Source organism: Chanodichthys erythropterus, chromosome 18 (genome assembly GCF_024489055.1).
Source record: "Chanodichthys erythropterus isolate Z2021 chromosome 18, ASM2448905v1, whole genome shotgun sequence".
NCBI lineage: Eukaryota > Metazoa > Chordata > Actinopteri > Cypriniformes > Xenocyprididae > Chanodichthys > Chanodichthys erythropterus.
In genome coordinates this window covers 21058092-21080591 of record NC_090238.1, presented here as the reverse complement: position 1 = coordinate 21080591, position 22500 = coordinate 21058092, and the positions used below count along the sequence as shown (strand labels likewise).

The 22500-nt window shown below is 35.2% G+C and overlaps 1 protein-coding gene across 2 annotated transcripts in view; it reads right to left on the bottom strand.

Moving 5' to 3' along the window:
* Positions 1-22500, bottom strand: part of ehbp1 (EH domain binding protein 1) — a 153409-nt gene that overhangs the window by 112472 nt on the left and 18437 nt on the right. For both annotated transcript variants that reach the window (XM_067366969.1, XM_067366970.1), the window contains exons 3-5: positions 15234-15291; positions 13705-13800; positions 11505-11558 (exon numbers count right to left, since the gene is read on the bottom strand). In XM_067366969.1, coding sequence (XP_067223070.1) covers positions 11505-11558; positions 13705-13800; positions 15234-15291 — 208 coding nt within the window. The remainder of the gene's footprint in view (positions 1-11504; positions 11559-13704; positions 13801-15233; positions 15292-22500) is intronic.

Here is a 22500-nt window from a genome sequence, read left to right as displayed (position 1 = left end):
TGGCTAAAACTATTTTAGATCAGATAAGGTCAGATAGCCAACTGCCACAAAATTGACACAACAAAACTAAAGCCAGTGACAGTTAAGTGTTACGGCGGGTTAATCGTGAGTTAGCTAGACTCATTAGATGCATCACTGTCAGGTTAAGAGATGGGCCTCTTATTGAAAAATTAATGAGAATAATCATAATATGGTAGTGAACTGACTTGAAAGGATTTTGTTTTGTTCAACATAAAATTTTCAGAGGTCCTTAACGATCAGTCAGCGAGCACTCAAGGTCTGACGGCATCTCTAGATCAGAGGATGCTGTAAGAGCTTCTGTCATGCAGTCATAAAGCAGGTTTTATGGCAGTGCTGTCCCGCAGGCTTTGAGGGTTGTATCTGTGTTGGCTCTTGAGTTTTAAGCCGTTTAAAACTGACATAATAGGTTTAATCCATCACACGCAGTCTATGGTTTAAAAAGACTTTAAGCAACAGAAGATACTTTGCAGTGTCTTTACCTGTCTGAATCCAATTGTGCTCAAACAGACAGTTAATTAAACACATGTCACCACTGTTTAAAAGTCAAACATTGGGGTCAATGTTTTTCAATGAAGTCTCATATGCTCACCAAAATTGCATTTATTTAATCAAAAATAGGAGTAAAACAGTAATATTGCGAAATATTATTACAGTAACTAAACAGTAACTGTTTTTATTATAATGCACTTTAAAATGTAATTTATTCAAAGCTGACAAAGCTGAATTTTGAGCATCATTATGCCAATCTTCAGTGCCACATGATCCTTCAGAAATCATGTAATATGCTGATTTGATGCTCAAACATTTATCAATGTTGAAAGCAGTTGTGTTGTTTAATATTTTTGTGGAAACAGTGATTTTTTTTTTTTTTTTTCAGGATTCTTTGATGAATAAAAAGTTCAAAAGAACAGCATTTAGGCTATTTGAAATAGAAATCTTTTTAGTAACAATGTAAAAGTCTTTACATTTTACATCACATTTATGATCAACTTAAGTTTAAAAGTATTAACTACCGAATCTTTTGAACAGTAGTTTATATATAACTATATTTACAAATCCTAAAATCAATGGTATGTGGACAAAAAAGAGCTGCTAATGAGACGCTCACTCATATTTTATGCTATTTCAGAATGCAGTACAAACATTAACACCCATAAACCCAAAGTATACTTTTTACGCATACACGAGGGTCAGCGTACAGCATGTGAAGCGAATTTCGTCATCAGTAACGCCGGATTTTTGTGAACGTGTGTAGTTTTGTACATGCAGGTCGCACATGCGCATTTCATTTTTTTTGCAGTAATTAGTTTATCCACAAGGTGGCAACCATGCCCTAGAGCCCTAAGGTAGTTGAAGAAAAACTGCATAAACAAAACAGACAGGAACACATGCAAGCTACAGCAAAAATGGAGGCCTACAGAGATAACAGATTGTGCGAAGACTTTAGAAAGTAGCCTCATTTGTATGAAGGCATGAAAAAATACAAAGATGTTTACATGGGTTGTAACTCGTGGCTAGGGCTGTGACGGTGGCAAATTTTACTACCGTGGGGTCCGAAAGGGGGGGGGGGTTGTGTGTACATATATATATATATATATATATATATAGCGTTAGACTTGCGTTTCACCATCATTTTGATGGACAGGATAGTACAAAAAAAATCCATCATAATCAATATTACCCGTCATTTTAATTTTTATATTTTAATGATAAGACATTTTATTCACAAACTTACAGGATAAGCAAATAGGCATAGGCTTGCATTTATTTATACTAAAATTATTTATACTAGCTGCGTCACTTTCAGTTTTCATCTTGAATGCGATCATCCTTTCCTCTTTACTACTGTACAGAACGAAATAAACATGAATGAAAATTTAAAAAAAATGTTGAAAGATACAGTAGCTTACCGAAATCTGTATCACATCAGTTCAGTCAGTGTTGCCAACAATGTCACCTAACATTATACCTCAGAAAAATCATTTGTTGACCATAAACCTATAGTCAGCAAGAAAAATTAAAAAAACTTAAGTAAGCATGCATAAGTAACTTTATCATTATACAATTTACTTAAACTGGGTGCTCGTCTGTATGTAATCAAGCGCATCATTTTCATTTTGTTCTGGAGACTGAACTCGCGCTCTGCTGCCACACTGGAGCGCACTCACCACCTACTGGACACGGGTGAGAATTACAACAAGCTTACATACAAACTACATAATCTGTCAAAATGGGCTACAGATTTTTGCCCATCAATGCTAAACAAATTCCATCAAAGACAGAAAATTTCAGTTAACGTGATATCTGAGATATATAAATATTATATATGACGTCACACTACCGCCGGTGACACTCCACGACCTTGTCATGCCTACCGTCACAGCCCTACTCATGGCGAGAGATTGCGCAAAACTGCGCATGCGTCGAAAGCCTGTGTATGCGTACAAGTCCAATGAAGTATACTTTTCAAGGCTGTGCGTTCGACTGTGTGCATACACCAACATACATGTAAAAAAAAAAAAAAAAATGTATAGTGAATTGACCTGAAGGGTATACCCAGGTCTATATTCAGGTTCTCTCTCCATCTGTTTTTCTTTTACTAACCCTGTTTTTCCATTTTTCAGATAACCATTCAAGTTACTGAATGAGTGCTGTGCATTTGTATTTCCTGCAAGTGCTTCTGAAGATGAATGACGGTGAACGATTGTTCCACAGCTCTAATTCGCTTTATCATGCTTGTCATCTGTTTTTTTCCGAAACTAGCAAAGAAAAAAAAAAAACAGATGCAGTAATGCTAGCTAAAGACACCAAAAAAAACCAAAAAAAAAACAGAGGGATTAAGAATTATGTGTGTGTACATCATCAACAACAAAATGCTTTAAATCAATCTCTTTTCAACTGCATCAACCAAACATTCAAGAGCTAGGAGTCAAACGCAGATGTTCAAAACACTCCAGTTCTTTACCCCTACAAGAGCAGATTAAATTTGAGAACATATTGATGTTTCTAAGAGAAAGATTTAGATTGTTAGACCACCTTAATATCCAGTGTTTGCTACTGAATCTAATGATAATAATTAAATAATTTCATTGATATCCGACTTTAACTATAACAGGTAATATGTAAAGCTGGTGATTGTATCTGTAAGTTTGATCAGAGACAGCAATCTGGAGGAAGAGAGAGAGAGGGAACACCTGGGTCAAGCTTGTGGATAAATATTTGGCTTTGAGGAATATTTTTCAGAGCCACAAAGATCTGTCTCCATCAGCAGGCACCATCTTAAGAAGAAACAGAAAAATAAATACGGCAGAGATGCGGGGAAAGAGATAGAGAGGGAGGGACAGGCACAGAATGGAGCGAGATAAAAAGAAATGCGAAGGCAGGCAGGTGAGGAAGGATGGACAACAGTCTTAAAAAGAGAGAAAGAAAAACAGCGGACAAAAAAAAGAATGAAGGACCAGTGACACATAAAAAGACAAACATTACATAAGTGTGTGTGCTCATCTGAAGTTACAGCTCTAAGCCCAAATAATAACAAAGCAGTACAGAAAACACACACACACACACAGTGTCCCGAGAGTCTGTGTGCAGCAGTGTGACCTCAGAACTGAGAAACAGATTAACACACACGTGTGCATGTTTATTCCTGCTTCCATCTCACAGTAGAGAGGGAAAACAAAGAGTGTTTCTGTTTTGGATATCTTTGCTTGTGTACGTGTGTGAGGTGGGATTAAAGTCGACTGTGACCTTGCCTTACATCTGATCTCCAATCTGGTTAAGGATCCTGTTAATCTGTCAAACACGCAGACTCCAAACTGAACTTTCACATCTCCCGACAGCAAGTCAATTGAAAACATGTACCAGTCATACATATTTTTACTGGTCATAAAACTGTTTTGTGCATTGTTTTTTACCTTGCATATTAATAGCAAACAATATGTCACTTGCAGTATCTATGGAAGCCTGTTTCCGCCACAAAAAAAAAAAAAAAAAAAAGATTAATTGTGACTTTATATCTCAGAATTCTGACTTTATAACTCGCAATTGTGAGACATTTATTGTGAGATATATTTTTAGTGGCCTTTTTTTTAGTCTTTTTTTTGTTTTTTTTTGTTTTTTTGTTTAGTGGCGGGAACGGGCTTCCATAAAGTATCATATACACAGTCAATCAAAAGTTTGGAGTACTAATTTTATTCAGCAAGGACCGATTTAATTGATCAAAAGTGACGTAAAAAGATGTTACAAAAGATTTATATTTCAAATAAATGTTGTTCATTTAAATTTTGTTCAAAGAATCCAGGAAAAAAAAAAGTTTCACAAAAATATTAAGCAGCACAAGCAGAAAATGTTTCTTTAGCAACACAAATCAGCATATTAGACTGATTTCTGAAGGATCATGTGACACTGAAGACTGGAGTAACAATGCTAAAAATTTAGTTTTTCCATCACAGGAATAAATTACATTTTAAAAATGGAAAACAATTATTTTTATTGTAATAATACTGTGTTTTAGATTAAATAAATGCAGCTTGGTGAGAAGAGACTTCAAAAACATTCAATCTTAACGACTCCAAACATTTGAAAATATAACCTGCCCACTAAAGCTTTCAGAGCACTTTAAGAGTGTTACACACATACACACACAGTAATCTGTATACATATACACACATACCGTGAAACGGTAGATCAATATCTGCACCCAATGCTGTCAGTGTCGCTGTAGGTTGTTCATATTGCATAAACAAACTTTGTTTTACTCTGTACCAACAAGAAACCAGCAGGCTTTTTTTAAAGGTCCAGATGAACGTTGGTGTTGAGTGACGTGTTTTGAGTGATGGTCACTTAATCCAAGGACAACTATTAAAATCATAATAAGTTGATTAGCAAACTTGTTATTGTTAAAAAAAAAGAATGCACTAAATATGTCTTTTCTAGGGATGAATTGAAAATGTTTAGCCAAAAACTTTTATCTGAATTAGAAAAAAAAATTTACTACATTTTTATAGAATCATTTAACATTTGCAGAAACTTTAACATCCCTATTGTTACATTTAGATTGCCTTTGTCATAATTTACAACTACTATATCTAAATAAAAACTACTAATAACATTGTTAAAGGTAAATGTCTATTTTTGTACTTATAATGCTGGGTTAAAAACAGCATTATAAGTTTTGCATTTTGTGCTTGAAAATGGACAAAACCAGCGATTGGGTTGTTTTAACCAAGCAGTTGGTTTAAATGTTTGACCAACGTGCTGGGCAGTTTTAACTCAACTATTGTTTAAAAATGACTATATGACTGGCTTAAAATGAACCCGAAAAAGGTTGGAAAATAAAAATCAGACACACAACTACTAGAGGCAACAATAATAATCAAAAGGTGAACATTTATTAATAAGAAATGTAATAAATGTTTATTGTTTAATTATTATTCATTAAATTTATTAATAACATATGAAAACACTTAGTTTTTAGCAATTTATGTAGAATGTATATTACAGATATTTAATATCTGTTTTTAGCCACAACAACACATCCATAGATTTGACCAAAATGAAAATCAAAACTACAGACCATATTGAACTAAAAAAAAAAAAAAAAATTATATATATACATATATATACACATATACATATATATATATAAAAAACTGAAATCGTCCATAAGGGCACACAGGTTAATATTTCATTTAAAGTGAAATCCATGTGCGTCTGAAGCTCTGATCTGACAAAATTACACAAAGCAAAGCAGCAATAAAAGTTGGGAGCCAGTTATATTCAGTTGAGATTAATCCCTGGAGAGACACACATAAACTTTTCTATTTCATTCTCCACACCAGCTTTGCTCAGCATGCCTGGCTGGGTGGCTGAATTATTCTGTGTGGTCTCCAGGGAAGTGCGGGACCAGAGGGCAGCGTGTGGACCAGTAGCCCACGTAATGTGCTCCTGACGCAGACGAAGCCCGCGCCGAGGACCCCTGGGCAAAGGAGAACTGAGGTGGAAATTACTTTAAATGTTTTGGACGAAGTCCACAAAAGGCAACAGATCAACAGAAAGAGAGAGAAAAGAATAAAAGAAGAATGATGGAATGATAGAGAAAAGAATTGGGCTGGAATTTGGCAAATTTCTCTTATTCTAAATGCAAAACAAGCTAAATTGTGTATTTGTTTTAGAGTGGCAAACCCCTGAAGACTTGGACTTGAAGAAAACAACACCACAGACAAGGGCAAAAGAAGCTTATCACTGTTTGAACAACAGGACATGAATCATTCTGATTTGACAAATGTTTTTCCTGTTTTATCTTAAAATTCATACATTGAGTAAGAGAAAAGATGAAACAATGTGAAGAAAATGTATTAAATTTTTTTAATGGATTAGATATAAGTAAAGGAGTAAGACTTATAAGTAAAATCCAGAACTTGTGAACATAACCTATTTCTGCAGTCAGTCACATGCTGCCCTCTAGTGGCTGGAGGAGGAAATCAGCAAGAAATAGTTCACCAAAAATGACAATTATTATTTTTTTTTTTTTTTCATGGAACACAAAATGAGACTAAGGAATCTTCAACTCCTTTTCCATACTGCAAGAGTTGATAGAATTATTCTTTGTACAGCTCTGCTTTTCCATTTATCCATTTTTCCATTATTTAAAGGAAACATCACTGATTAGTCCAGGATGAGACTATGTTCTCACCAGTCTGAACTTTTGGCAAAAAACATGTCTCCAGTGAAAAAACAAATGGAAACCAATAATTTCCACAAATGCAGAAGTACAGAAAAAAACTACAGACACAACTCTGTAGGTTTAAACCCAGAGTGAAGCAGAACACAAGACTCTGATATGAGGAATAAAGACTGAAAATGGCTAGAAATGCTGTCACTGTTCTCTCTCACACACAAACACACACAGAGAGAAATGTGGTGCCAAATAGGGCAGCTCAAGGAGCTTTGATGTCGGTCTCTCTTGGAATGCTCTCTTCTCCTTTCCCGCCTTTTTACTCCTCTCTTTCTATCCCTCTCTCATTCTTTCTTCTGTTTTCCTCCCAGTTTCTCACAGCAGGCAGGAGAGCAAAATAGAATGAACCAGTGTGCAGAACAAAAATGTTCCAAAATGTTTTTGTTTTTTTTGTCAATTATAACAAAGAGACCAAAAAAATTATATTTCACAATTTTATTTCAAACATATTTGTAATGAAAATCTATAGTGCATTTTATGCTGATACATCTTTTATATGTTGGGGGGGGGGTGGGTAATTAAAAGGGATAGTTTGATTTAAAGGTGCCATCAATTGAAAATTGAATTTACCTCGGCATAGTTGAATAACAAGAGTTCAGTACATGGAAATGACATACAGTGAGTCTCAAACACCATTGTTTCCTCCTTCTTATATAAATCTCATTTGTTTAAAAGACCTCCGAAGAACAGGCGAATCTCAACATAACACCAACTATTACGAAACAGTCAGGGTGTACGCCCCCAATATTTGCATATGCCAGCTCATGTTCAAGGTATTACACAAGGGCAGCCAGTATTAACGTCTGGATGTGCACAGCTGAATCAACAGACTAGGTAAGCAAGCTACGACAATAGCGAAAAATGGCAGATGGAGCGAAAATAACTAACATGATCCATGATATGATATTTATTTTGTTATATTTGTAAACCGTCTTTCTAAACGTTTCATTAGCATGTTGCTAATGTACTGTTAAATGTAGTTAAAGTTACCATCGTTTCTTACTGTATTCACGGAGACAAAAGAGCCGTCACTATTTTCATTTTTAAGAAAGTTGCAGTCTGTATAATTCATAAACACAACTTCATTCTTTATAAATCTCTCCAACAGTGTGTAATGTTAGCTTTAGCCATGGAGCATAGCCTCAAACTCATTCAGAATCCAAAGTAAACATCCAAATAAATACTATACTTACGCGATTAGACATGCTGCATGATGAACACTTTGTAAAGATCCAGTTTGAGGGTTATATTAGCTGTGTGAACTTTGTTTATGCAATGATAGAGTTGAGAGCTCTGGGAGGGAGGGGAGCGCGCGATTTAAAGGGGCCGCAGCCTGAATCGGCGCATTTCTAATGATGCCCCAAAATAGGCAGTTAAATTTTTTTTTTTTTAAATCTATGGGGTATTTTGAGCTGAAACTTCACAGACACATTCAGGGGACACCTTAGACTTATATTACATCTTGTAAAAAAAACATTCGATGGCAATTTTAAAGGGATAGTTCAGTCTTAAATGTCTCTATAAAAAGTAAATCATAACCAATTGTTACCAAGATTTTTCTAAATATTAATTTTTGGGATGAACTATCCCTTTATGAATATGTAAATTTTTCTAGGCTAAATGTAAAATAAATTTTCATCAAAAGCAAAAATTTTGAATAAAAAACAAACTGCAAACAAAAATTAACACTTCAAGCTAGTGTTGAAGTGTGTGTTGAGGTGTGTGTGTGTGAGAGAGAGAGAGAGAGAGAGAGAGATTGAGGAAAGAGTTTTTGGGCGATGGCAGTGTTTTTGTTTGTTTTTGGAAGGAGGAATTCAAGAGATTTTGTGGGAACCTGGTGTGTGTGGATCCCTTCTTGTCTCATTGCTGGTGTCAGATGACAGGCATGTCTTTGATCAGTCTGTTATTAGTGAGGTGTGTATGGACAAGAGGAATTCAGATCTCATGCTTATGTTCCCACCCTCCTCTCCCACCACTCTCCTTCTGTGAACATGTAACCCAAATACACCGAAATACCATATAATCCATTCATTTCACATCACAAATACACAGTCATGGCACACAGAGAACTGCATGAGTGTTTATGCTGATTAAGAGACATTAATGAGAGCTTGCCAGTGCTGGAGACACTTACATTAGACCGATGATGTGACTTTACTATTGTGTGTGTTGATGTTTGTGCATGTGTCTGCTGAGCAGACAGATGGACAGAGAGCCCTGTCTGGACTGGTGCCCATGTTTGTGGATCTAAACAACCTCTCACTTGAGACACAGACAGATGCCATGTTCAGAATGGAAAACTGGTGTAATATAAACTCTACAGACTACAAACAAATCAGTCTGCTCCAAACTGTAGTATGCTACATTGCTGGTACTGTTCAAAGTTTGGGGTTGGTACAATTTTTTAAAAAACTTTTTAAAGAAGTCTCTTATGCTCACCATACCTGCATTTATTTGATCAAAACAAATGGTAAAATCTGTAATATTGTGAAACATTATTACAATTTAATATAACTGCTGTCTATTTTATTATGTTTAAATATGTAATTTAATTAAGCATAATTACTCCAGTCTTCAGAGTCACATGATCCTTCTGAAATTATTCTAATATGCTGATTTGGTGCTCAAGAAACATTTCTTTTTATTATCAAAGTGGAAAACAGTTGTGTGTCTTAATAAAATGTTATACTTTTTTTCCGGATTCTTTGATGAACAGAAGGTTAAATTTAAGATAAAAATCTTTTGTAATTGTAATAATATGTCTTTACTGTCACTGTTGATCAATTTAATGTGGCCTTGTTGAATAAAAGCATTAATTTTTAACATTAATTACTGAAACCAAGTTTTTAAGCAATAGTGTCCCTAACTAATACGTATGGAAGCTTGCTTCCACCATGAAATAAAAAATAAAAAAGGTAATTTATCTCACAGTTCTGACTTATTAAATTATTAATTCAGAACTGCATGATATAGTGTCAAAATTGCGAGTTATAAAGTCAAAATTTTGAGATGTGAACTCACAATTGAGTTATAAATGTCCATTTGTGAGGGAAAAAAAGACTCGGAATTGCGGGTTTATATCTCACAATTCTGACTTTATAATTCACACTTGCATGTTATAAAGTCAGAATTGAGTGATATAAACTCGCACTTGCATGTTATAAAGTCAGAAATGCGAAATATAAACAATTCTGAAAAAAGTCTGAATTGCAAGATATAAACTCGCAATTCTGAGAAAAAAAGTCAGAATTGTGAATTTATATCATGCAAGTCTGACTTAACTTGGAATTGTTAGTTTATCTCTATATATCTATATCTAGTTTATATATCTATATCGAGATTTAAACTCGCAATTGCAAGTTATAAAGTCAGCATTGCGAGTTATAAAGTCAGAATTGCATTATTTAATGTCAGAATTGCGAGTTATAAAGTCAGAATTGCCTGATAAAAACTCACAATTGCAAGAAAAAAGTCAGAATTGCAATATATCTCACAAAATATATATCTTCATATCTTTATATCTCGCAATTCTGACTTTATAACTCGCAATTGCGAGTTTAAATCTCACAATTCTGAGAAAAAAGTCAGAATCGTGAGATAGTCAATTAATTTTTTATTTTTTTATTTAGTGGCAGAAACAAGCTTCCATAAATATGTATTTCTAAACATTTGAGTGTGAAATGTGTAATTGAAATAAATGTGTAATGAATCTGCAGGAGAGAAGTGAAGATAGATGAACATAAGAAGAAAAACATCTGTCAGCATCACACTTTTAACTTGTTGCTTTTCTGCGGCACAGTAAAATACGACCTACCCAAATCCATCTCTGACATGGCCACCAAACTCACAGTTCATGGTGTTTATTAATCCCTAATCAGAAGCCTGCTAAAGGAGAGAGAAAACAGCAACATCATGCAAAGATGACATTACTGTTTTGCACAGAACATGTCCCCATATTCTCTATCTCTCCCTCTGTCTCGAATTGTGTATATATCTTTCAGAGCCCTGTGTCTGCCTTTGAGGATATAAAATGCATGCAGCGATTCCAGTATTGTCTCCTTCAGTGCAAAAGCTCAGGCAAAAGTAACCTCATTTTTGTTTTTTTCCTGTTTCATTAAAGTATGGTCGGACAAGCCACAAGACAATTAGCCAACGAGATGCCAAGCACAGCAGTGTTTATGAACAGCCCTGTCCACAGCAGTTGCACTGCAAACATCTACAACAGCAACACAATTCTTGTAAAGCACCAGAGGGATTTCTAAAAGCATCCAAGACACAAATCAGTGTCAAAAAAAAAAAAAAAAAAAAAAAAAAACATATTTTAAGAGCAAAACATTAGCAATTTTCTAGAAGGCAAAAACAATTGGCAGGGTGAAGCAATCATATTATTTGTATTAAAATTGTGTGCTCAAAAAAACTAGATCAGGTTCTGATAAAACAGCTATAAAAATAACTTGCTTTTAATCCAAGACACAAGGCAAATTAATCTAAATGCTCACAAACAGTTCAGCCAAACTACAGAACCGTCATTTGTGTGTTAAATCACAAACCACATGAACGCTTACAACAACAAGTGTACAATGTTGAGGAATAAACAAGCACAACATGACACAAACATCTGCCTCAAATCAGTCATTCTTCATCCTGAAACTATAACATTAGTGTGATTACTTCATTTGACCACTAGGTGTCAGGCTGCACATGGCAGAACTCACCAGAAACACAAGAGCATAATAAAAGCACTCACATTTTCAATGACAAATGTCCACTCTTTGTCTTCAAACTCCTCTGCGTGGGGATCCTGAAAAACAGAATGTGGGGATTCATTTGATGGCATTAAAAAGCTGAAAGACAAAGCTCATTAAACACAGTCTCAGTATAAAAGCCTGTTATAATGTCTTTTGCAGCAGAGATATTTGGAAACAGCAACTCCACAGATCAAATCCAACTCTACTGATCATTACAGGGGAAAAAAAACAAGATCTGCATTTCCTTGCTTGTTATGTAAAACATATGAGGGATGTAGAGGCACTTTCATAAATGACTTATCCAAAGCTTTATCTGGTTACATCAGTAATATAATGACCAAAACAGTCCGTTTTTGTCACAGAGGAACTGATGCCCGTCTGTCTGTCTATCTTTAAAATAGCATACAATAATATCAAATACACTTTTTTTTTTTCAAACTCATCTTGAGCCCATTTCATAGTTGAAGTTTATTGGTCAGCTAAACATGCACATATGAAGACATGCATGCATACAGCTTCACCTGTACTGCCCTTCTTTTGTTCTAGAACTGTCCCGGTCAGCTGACTTCATGGTTGGCGGTACACAAATGAAACATTCATGAACTCACGAATGACAAACTGGTCCAATGCAATGAACTCCGGGAGATGTAGTTGTACATGACACTGATTAGGTTTGGTGAGAGCAAGGCTGATAAGGAAAATGTTTGGACAAGCACTTTGTGTGTGTGACCTTTGTAAACACAATGTTTAGACTGTTAGAGGATATACAACACCAGGTCAGCCTGTCAGCGCTAGCTCGTAACTTGCATGTGTGGTGTTAAGTCAGTGCTTTTGCCGCTCTTGAGGTCATTAAAGCTGATGAAATCCAAACTTTCATTTTACATGTACATTTATTTAATGCACACAGTATTTTTGATGTTTTATTTTATTTATGGGAGATATGATCAGAATCTTAGTATAGAGTATTTAATACCACTCATAACTCTTAACCTAAAATGTATGCATGATCATACATAAAATATATTATATATAATTTAATGTATTCTACATGCATAAGTAAATATATTGGAAAAATGAACCTATTTAAATATTATAATAAATATAAATAACATTATGAATGATCATAAAATATACTGTTTTATATATATATATATATATATATATATATATATATATATAAAATACACACATTTAGCATGCATATTAAGCATATTAATATTTGAAATACTACATACTAATATATATATATATATATATATATATATATATATATATATATATATATATATATATATATATATATATATATATATATATATATATATATATATATATATATATATATAAATATATATATAGATTTATGCATGTAAACTAGTAGGGCTGTATATATATATATATATATATATATAATACATACATACATACACAGTTAAACCAAAAATTATTCAGACATTTTTGATATTTTTGATATATTTTTACTAGTGGGTGCAGGACACTATAGTTCATGTATGCAAGTGAGGATAGTAAACTGTGACATATTATACCCAAAAATTCTTCATACAGTGGACTACCAGTAAAATTGTTATGACATAATTAAGAATTTTTTTTTCTGACACAATTTAACTCTTTATCATATTTTATTACCATTTTTATTATAAGCAAATCTTGCCACTGGAAAACTGAACTGCTAAAAATGTAAGAACTGCTGTCAGAATGTCATCTGAGTCAAGAGTGCTGTCATCTAAAATCCTGTGCTGTCAACATTGGGAACCTCACATGTACAAACTGCTCTTTCTCTCAGTATGTCTAATAGATGCACTTCCTGTATAGCTGCACCAGGGTCTGACAATTCAGGATGTAAGGTCTCACTTTTCTCGTGCCATATGGAAAAATCTGCTGACCGGCATCTCAAAAAAACTAAAATACAGAGCACACACTTTCTGCTGCCATGTCAGTTTCTGCAGCACACACACAAGAAGGGAGTTAAAATCTTGGACTATGGCAGTTAAATCACTGTGGAATCAAGGATGTCTAGACACCAGCAGCCCTGCAGATCCCAACCAATCAGCTTCTGGGAAACAGCCAACTGCTACAACTGGCCCCAATAACGTCTAGGCCTACTTGGCCCCTAGACGAGAGAGTATTTGTGTGTGTGTGTGTGTGTGTGTGTGTGTGTGTCTATGTTTATGTGTTTACCTTAAATAGGGTGACAGTTATCTCTATGTTCTCTGGAACCGGCCACACCACCACTCCTCTATAGGGGTTCTTAATGCCAGGCTGCCAGCTATGAGACTGGGAACAAAAAAAATTACATTAGATGATACACAAGATGGTTATAATAAATCCAATATGAAAACTAACATCTTTACTATATACAGAAAATATACAGTTTTTATATATAAATTTAGCTAGTTGTTGTTACATAAACACTGCACACACACAAAAAAAAGATTTTCTTACTTCTTATTTTGGTCTCATTTTCCAGTTTGAATTAAACTTATTTTTCTTACCCATTGGCAGACATTTGTTCTTGTTTTAATTTTGCTTTTCAACAAGTAAATGCATCTGGATTTAAGATGGTTTTGATATTTGTAATGGAAAACAGGACAAAAACAATAAGAAAGAAAATATTTTTTGCAGTGAAGTTGTCCAAAAAACTTTAATGGTTCATTAAAGGTGAAATGTGCAATTTTTGGGCCAATATCAACACCAAACGGAATTCCAGGCCCGAGCTAACATCATTAGCTCAATTATTATGTACATTTATATGTGCATTGAACGTCTGATTTCAGCCAAACTAAAATCTCACAATTGCTTCAGTTTGGATACTCTTACCATACTAGTCTGGTTTTGATTAGTTGGATTTACAGACCTAGTTAATATGATTGCAGCTCAACATTTTCCAACATGTATACATTAATCGTATAAGTAAAGTGATGTTTACTTTTTAATCCTTCATTTTTTTTTTTTTTGCATTATATACTTGTTAGGGCTGTATGATTTATCGCGATTAAACCGCACGCGATTTGCCAAAGGCTCCGATTATTTTATGCGCAATTTGTCTGTACTGTATTTGTCTGTAAAGCTGTTTACAGATGGCTCAGTGATCAGTAGTAAATGCTTCACCATCTGAAAGCCAGAGGGCGCTCTTGAGGATAATGCAGAAAATAACGCACGTCATATCGCTGTAGCTGAATAAACAGAAGATTGAAACGCTTTGATTGATTAAACACACGACTGCCTTATTCTGTGTAAGAAGCCACATCATCTCACAGAAGGATGCTCAACTGTCGTTGAGGTGAGTTGAGTAAAAATATGTTATTAAATGTTGTCTTTTGTTGGACAAAATGTTAATAAATGCTTCTCATGTCTGGAAAGATGTTTGACACGTGTTGCTTTTTCAAATGCAAATTATAAACGACTCAAACTTGCAGTGCTTCAGATGGATTAGCATTTGGAGCCATTCTTCACTGACAAGCTGTGCATAAATAAAAAATAAAAAAAGTAAAAGTAAATCACAGCCTTTGCGATTTCATAATCGCACTAAGAACTGCGTTTAAGTTCAATGTTTTTTCATATCGTGTGATAAATCGTGTGGCCCTAATGCTTGTACTGAAAAATGAGAACTAACTTGACTACGCAAAAACCTGCTACTGCACATAAACATACTTAAGTTATTGTTAGTTTGAAAATGCAATAAAAATTTTTTTTTTTAAATGACCCACCTTTGAAGATTTCCTTCGGCTTCTTCGTGTCCAGACAACAACTAGCTTGTCCGGTTGCCTAAAAAAGGACACAAGAGAAAAAAAAAATTAAACAACCAGTGCTAAAAAGCTAATAACCAAACACAATAACTAATTTAAACACTACCAGAGCTTCTGATTTCAGCTCTATGGTGCACAAACTACAGCAAATTTGAGTCTGAATCACTTGTGGCCCAACAGAGAACAAGATAAGGAATAAAAGATGAAGATGCTGAGAAACAGCCATCTCTGGAAAGGGTTCAAAGTTCAAATGATGCTGCAAATCCATTCATACCCATATCACACACAGCCTAACCCAGCAGTACATAAACTCACTGCTTTTTTGATACAAGTGTATGTGTGCACAGGATGAATGTCCTAATGGATTTCAGGTGGCAAGACCTCTATTATACGAAACACATTATATGCGAAATTCATTTCTCATGCTAAAGCACAAATACATCTCAAAGTACAACATTCACAATACACAAAGTGAATAATGACACTCACGGACAGACTAACAGGTTTAAAGATAAACGTACTGTTAGACTTGAAGGACAAAAAGGTTTTAGCACATCTGAGCAGAACAGAGAGAGAACAATCACACAGAGAGAGAGGATCCAGGACTCGTGAGCTTAAACTGGATTACCAGCAGTAAGAGGCTTGACCGCAATCTGACAGGTGTGTTTATGCATGTGTGCTGTGTGTGTCTCTCATTTTAAGAAACATCACCGTTCTCATCTAAACCATTCCAAACACGATGGAGCAGACGGTATCTATGCCGATCTAAAGTGACTCCTGGTGCGTATCTGGATTATTCTAGAATACTATATGGATCAGTTTCCCAGGAACAGAGAAAGTGCTCCCCAAAAAGGATTTTCCATGGAGAATCACCACTGACAGAGCATTTCATCGAATGACTAGACTTAAACTGTGTCCAGGAAACCAGAAAGAGAGAATCAGAGAAACCATGCATAGACGCTCCATTGTGTCTCTACATTTCTAGAAGATGCACACACACTCTCTCCTGCCCTACGGCATCATGCTGTGTGCGACATGGAGCATGAAGACAATCTGTTTTCAGTCATCTCTCACCCTGCAAAACTCTTTCCTATTATCCTCCTTTTTTTTCTGTCCATTCCCATCCCTACTTCCTGGACTTCTGTGTTTCCTCTAGGCTAGTTGACATGCTCTACTGCAGGCCCCGATTCACATGATTTTATCAGAATTTTTTTCATATCAGCGTGATGTTTCCTCTTTAGGATGGATGGGTCACTATGTTTTTTTAAATAAAATTGCATTCAGCAAGGATACATTAATTGAGCAAAAGTGACAGTAAAGTAATTAAAGGTACAATATGTAAAATTTTTGCAGTAAAATATCCAAAAACCACTAGGCTAGTGTTATATATTTTGTCCAGCTGACAAACAATATCTCTAATGTTTTCAACTACTTGTAAATCATGAGAAAATTCCCATTCTAAACAGTGACACGGGGCAGTGCAGTCGCCTGTCAATGACGTCAGTTACCTTTGTTACCGCCTTTACTGACGTAGAAACCACATGACAACAGTGCCGTGGACAAATGCGGAAGTAGTTTCTAGCGTCCAGCAAACCACTAGCTTGCTTCAAGCAGTTCCTTATTTACTTCTTGCACGTTTTATGGTGAATTGTGTTACTTATTTATGGAACATAATTACTGTTTGCCATCTGCCGCTGGTTCTGTCGACAAGGACAGCTCCCGTAAACTCATGACCGGAAAAGCGGAAGCGGCGCCGGCGACTGTGTCATAATAAAAGTCCCGCTGCTTGTGAGGCGTGTGTTGATCAATCGCTCCAGCTCCTCGTTCAGCTCCCGCAACACTCGGTCCTGCTCTGCTTCATACTACAGTAACGTTAATAATCGCATCCACGAACATGAGTTCTTCCAGACTCCAATCCCTATTCTTTTGCACCGTCCGTTGAGATGGAGACCACATGTCCCAAGTTTCCGCTCTAAAACTTGGCGTCATCAAACTACGCCTTTGTTTTGAATAGGCTTCTAGCGACCTCTAGCGGAAAAAAATATCACAAATTGTACCTTTAATGTTTTTAAGATTAATAATATATGCTTCTTGACTTACCAAACCAGCATATTAGAATGATTTCTGAAGAATCATGAGACACTGAAGACAGGAGTGATGATGCTGAAAATTCAGCTTTGCCTTCACAGCTTTGCCATCCTACAATAAAAGGTGCCCTAGAATGCTTTTTCACAAGATGTAATATAAGTCTAAGGTGTCCCCTGAATGTGTCTGTGAAGTTTCAGCTTAAAATACCCCATAGATTTTTTATTATTCAATTTTTTAACTGCCTATTTCGGGGAATAATTATAAATGCGCAGATTCAGCGTGCTTTCCCTTTAAATGCTTGTGCTCGCCGCCACCAAGCTTGCAACTCTATAATACAGTGCATAAACAAAGTTCACACAGCTAGTATAACCCTCAAATGGATCTTTACAAAATGTTTGTCATGCATGCTGCATGCATACATCAGATCATGTATGTATAGTATTTATTTGGATGTTTACATTTGATTCTGAATTAGCTCCAAGGCTAACGGGCTAAAACTAACGTTACATACTGTTAGAGAGATTTATAAAGAATGAAATTGTGTTTATGAATTATACAGACTGCAAGTGTTTAATAATGGAAATAAAGACATGGCTCTGGCTCTGTGAATACAGTAAGAAACAATGGTAACTTTAACCACATTTAACAGTACATTAGCAACATGCTAACGAAACATTTAGAAAGACAGTTTACAAATATCACTGAAAATATCATGATATCATGGTTAATGTCAGATATTATTGCTCCATCTGCCATTTTTCGCTATTGTCCTTGCTTGCTTACCTGCATAACGTCTGATGACTCGGCTGTGCAAAGATACAGACGTTAATACTGGCTTGTCTAATGCCTTGAATATGGGCTGGCAATGTTATGCAAAAGTTGGGGGTGTACATATTAATGATCCCAACTGTTTCGTCACACTTGGTGTTATGTTGAGATTTGCCTGTTCTTCAGAGGTCTTTTGCAAAAATCTAATTTTCATAAGGAGGAGGAAACAATGGTGTTTGAGACTCACTGTATGTCATTTCCATGTACAGAACTCTAATTATTTAACTATGCCAAGATAAAGTCAATTTTCAATTCTAGGGCACCTTTAAAAAATTATTTTAAAAAAATTAAAAAAACCTTGACTAGACAAAAACAGCACAAGCATTTAAGCGCACACACACACATACACACACGCACACACACACACATCTGTTTTCCAGAAGGAGAAAATGCTCTAGAGGAAAATGTACTCTTAAAAAACGGAGCTCTAACAGGGTTCAAACTCATTACTTGTGACTGTTAATAAACCTGTAGCCTTAGATAGCACACCCAGTCCAGTCTGTTGACTGACCATCTACTACATACACCAAAATAGCAAATGCTGACTGAAAATCAGTTTAAATTTGATTGGCTGGCTGTACGTCAAATGTTTGAACCAGATGCCAGTGTCCTGTATGTTTCTACAGCACTGCACTGAAACCTATCTGAAACCTAAACACAAGCAACACATGTTCACCAGAACTTCATCACAGTTTTACTATTGCTTAAATGTGTTTCCTGCTGCAATCCCACCAGCAGCCTGCCAGAAACAGAAAGAACCACACCTGTAACTCATTTCATGGTTCATTTCTTACATTTCATTTCTGCACTCTGTGCACCCTAGGGTACAGTTCATTTCTCAGACCCATTACTACAGAACCTTAACGTCGGCCAGTTGTTTTAGCTGAGTTTTGTGGCTGCAGGTCATGCATCTCTACATTAAGATTTACTTTACCTGCCAAATCCAGAGAGTCTTTCAAGGTCCATCTTAACTACTGTTCTCTACAAAACCCTAAAGTGAAACTGTTTGGTATCCATCACTGGCGTGCTATGTAGATTATACAGCTGAAAACTGTCAACATCTGAGGTGCGAGGAATGAAGCCAAGACTGTCAAACCATTCATTTAAAATCGATAGGCTGGAGGTCTGTAACTGTGTTCACATCTTTTATATAAGAACTCCATGAGGCCCCGATCAGACAGAAAGTGTTTTTTAGGTTTGAAAATGCAAGGCGCACCATACTGCCTTTTTCCAGTTTATTTTTTTTAATTAAAAAAAAAAAGAGCAGTGTGCTGCTAGGCAACCACAGAGTCAGCTGTCCTGTAAGTCTAATCAAGAATTATAGCTTGAGTGCTCTAGAAATTTGGTTTGCTGTTAAATAAACTGTCACATTAGCAGAAACTTAAAGAAAAAAAAAAAAGAAAAAAAAGGAGGCAAAATGCTCACTGTCAATAGAAAACAATTTTAAAAAGGTGCCTCTAACTGAAAAAAGAAAAAAAAAAAAAAAAAAGTGTTCTGTCCAATTACATTGACCTGAGAAGTTGGGCAGCATTTATTTGAAATGGAAATCTTTTGTAACATTTTTAACTGTCAATTATGAATTTAATGTGTCTTTGCTGAATAAAAGTATTAATTTCTTTAAAAAAATATATCTTACTGACCCCAAACATTTGAACATTAGTGAACATAACCAATTGTCAGCTGCAAAAACAAATTAAATGTTTAACTACTCAAGACTTTAAAAAAAATATTATTAATAATAATACAAAATTTTAATACTTTTGATTTTAAGGAATTTCCAGAACCAGACTTTAGGAAACCCTGATCTAAAATAAGGTCAATTCTAAAGGTCTAAACAATCTGAAAACTGCTTTTCTGTAGGATTAAAATAGAGCTGAATGTATTCCGCCTAGCTAGTAAAAGATGTACAACACCCATTAATAAACAGTAAACACCCCTATAAAAAAAAAAAAAATCAACGGAAAATGTTGTGGGTGTGAGAGAGAAAAATTTATAACCATCTTGAGCCTTTACCAAGCATTTTTTCTATTACAGAAAGAGACAAAAAAAAAAAAGACAGACAGAAAACAACAGAAATTTACTTTATAACATTGCAACAAACTAATTGTCTCTGAGGCAAATTACCTCAAGATGCCATTTATACTTTTGATTACAGCAAAACAAAAGCTGTAGATTTGAGGAGGGCTGACATAAATAAATAAACAGAAAAGGAGTAACAAAGTGGGTCATCGCGCAGCAGGAGATGTTATCGGCAGGAAGTGGAGGCGGGTAGAGAGGGTACACAGACAGACAGACCGGCAAACCCTGGAGGAAAATCCTTCACTGAGCACTAGAAGCACAGCTGCCCAAACGCGAACGCAAAAGCTGCTATTCCACACCATCACGCACAGAGATAACAAGAAAGAGGCTGGCATTTGTTTAGTTTATACTTGCCATTAAATTCAATCTCAGGTGTTTACACCTGGTAACACATGTATCTCCTGTGACTACTTGTGATCAGAATGGGTTTTTTTGGTGGCTTTTTCCCATTTAAATCCTTTGTTTAGCACTTTTGATTTCCTTCATTTATGTCCAAGATGCAACTGGATGAATTATTATTTACACTATATGTGATGTTGTTGTGGCATTTTAACTACCTGCATAGGTGGTTTTTATCTGGATGTAACAAGAAAGAAAAACAGGCGCACCTAACAGGCAACCCAACTTAGAAGCTTAGTCTCAACAAAGCTTAACAGTCTCACAGAGAGCATGTAATAAAGATGTCCGATTTGCAAACAAATGGCTCTTTTCAAAAGTTCTTTTAAGATTCAGAAGATTTGATCAAAGTGATTCACAAATCTATCAGATACAAACTGAATCGTTTAGACAAACAATCAACTTGCTCTGTAACTCAGATTACTGACTCACGGAATCACAAGTTATTACTTTTGAGTCTGACTAAGAAAATCATTGTTTGTTTTAGGCACATTGTTTACAAATCAATTTCTTCACTAAGGCCTTTTAAGTCTTGCTAAATGAAGTTAATAAACCTCAAGGGATCGTGTAAAAAAAGTCATGTTTATAACAATTCATTCGGGGATGTGTTTTCTAAAAAAATGTCAGATATTTATTAGAGCTGCACAATTCTGCATAAACTGAGAACAACCCTCTACGGTCACAGTGAAGCTCGAGTTGCCATTACCCACTAGACTTTTTACATGGAATGCAAGAACAATGAAAATGTAAAAAGTCTATATAAATATAAAATATACATTTCAAACATAAAGTCAAGACAAGTAAATAGTCTATAATAAAATAAGAACAAATAATTAAACAACAAGCAATTGCACAAATAAACACAATAGAACAAAGATACAAATGAAATAAACAGTGCTTTTTCGGTATATCTAACAGTAGTTTGATACAAATTAGGTAGATTAAGTAGCCTACAGAATTAGTATAAAGTAATCAAATGTAAAATATCAATGCATATAGTCTTCACTGTATAAATTAAAAATAGTTGAATCTTTATTAAAGTTACACAAGTTATTCAGCCAAGAAACCTTTTTCTTTGTAGGCTTTTGCTGTTTGATTTACATTAAAAACAGTCAGCAGCAGGAATATTAGGGTGCTGTCACTTTAAGAGCGAATGCACGGATCCAATATACCAGTGGTTCCCAAACTTTTTAGAGTGGAGTACCCCTGAGGCATTCACCATCCTTCTGTGTACCCCCTCTCTTCCACTTAGACTGCACCTTTTCCATTAAAGGGTAATATTTGCCCATAAATTGACTTTCCAGTGCATTTTTATCTCAATAATGTTTTAAATAAAAGTTCTATATAGATAAATATGCAATGGTGTTAAAAAAAAATGTGAAAAGTGATTCTTTTTAATACTAAAACCGCCAGCAGGTGGCGGTAAGTCTTAATGCTCGAGTCATCGAGTCATTCATTCATTCATTCTGTAACAAACCAAGTGGCTGTATTTATGAATGAATCATTGAATCAATTACTTTCAAGAACGATTCATTCAAAGCCACAGATTCATTCCGCTGTGTGTTGTAGTTCTGCTGTGGCTTTCGGTGGAACTATTATTTCATTGCAAAAGAGAGAAAATACTGGCATTGTGCCTGTTAGAAATACATGCTCGGTTTTAAGGTGGGGAAGAATTAAATGAATCGCAATACTCAGCATTTTTTTCACATACCCCCTCAGTCACCTCGCGTACCCCAGTTTTGGAACCACAGCAATATACTGATACTGTATACATGTGTTGTCTTTCTCGACAGTTTATGTTCATTTAACACATAACCGACTATGTTTACTAGGATAC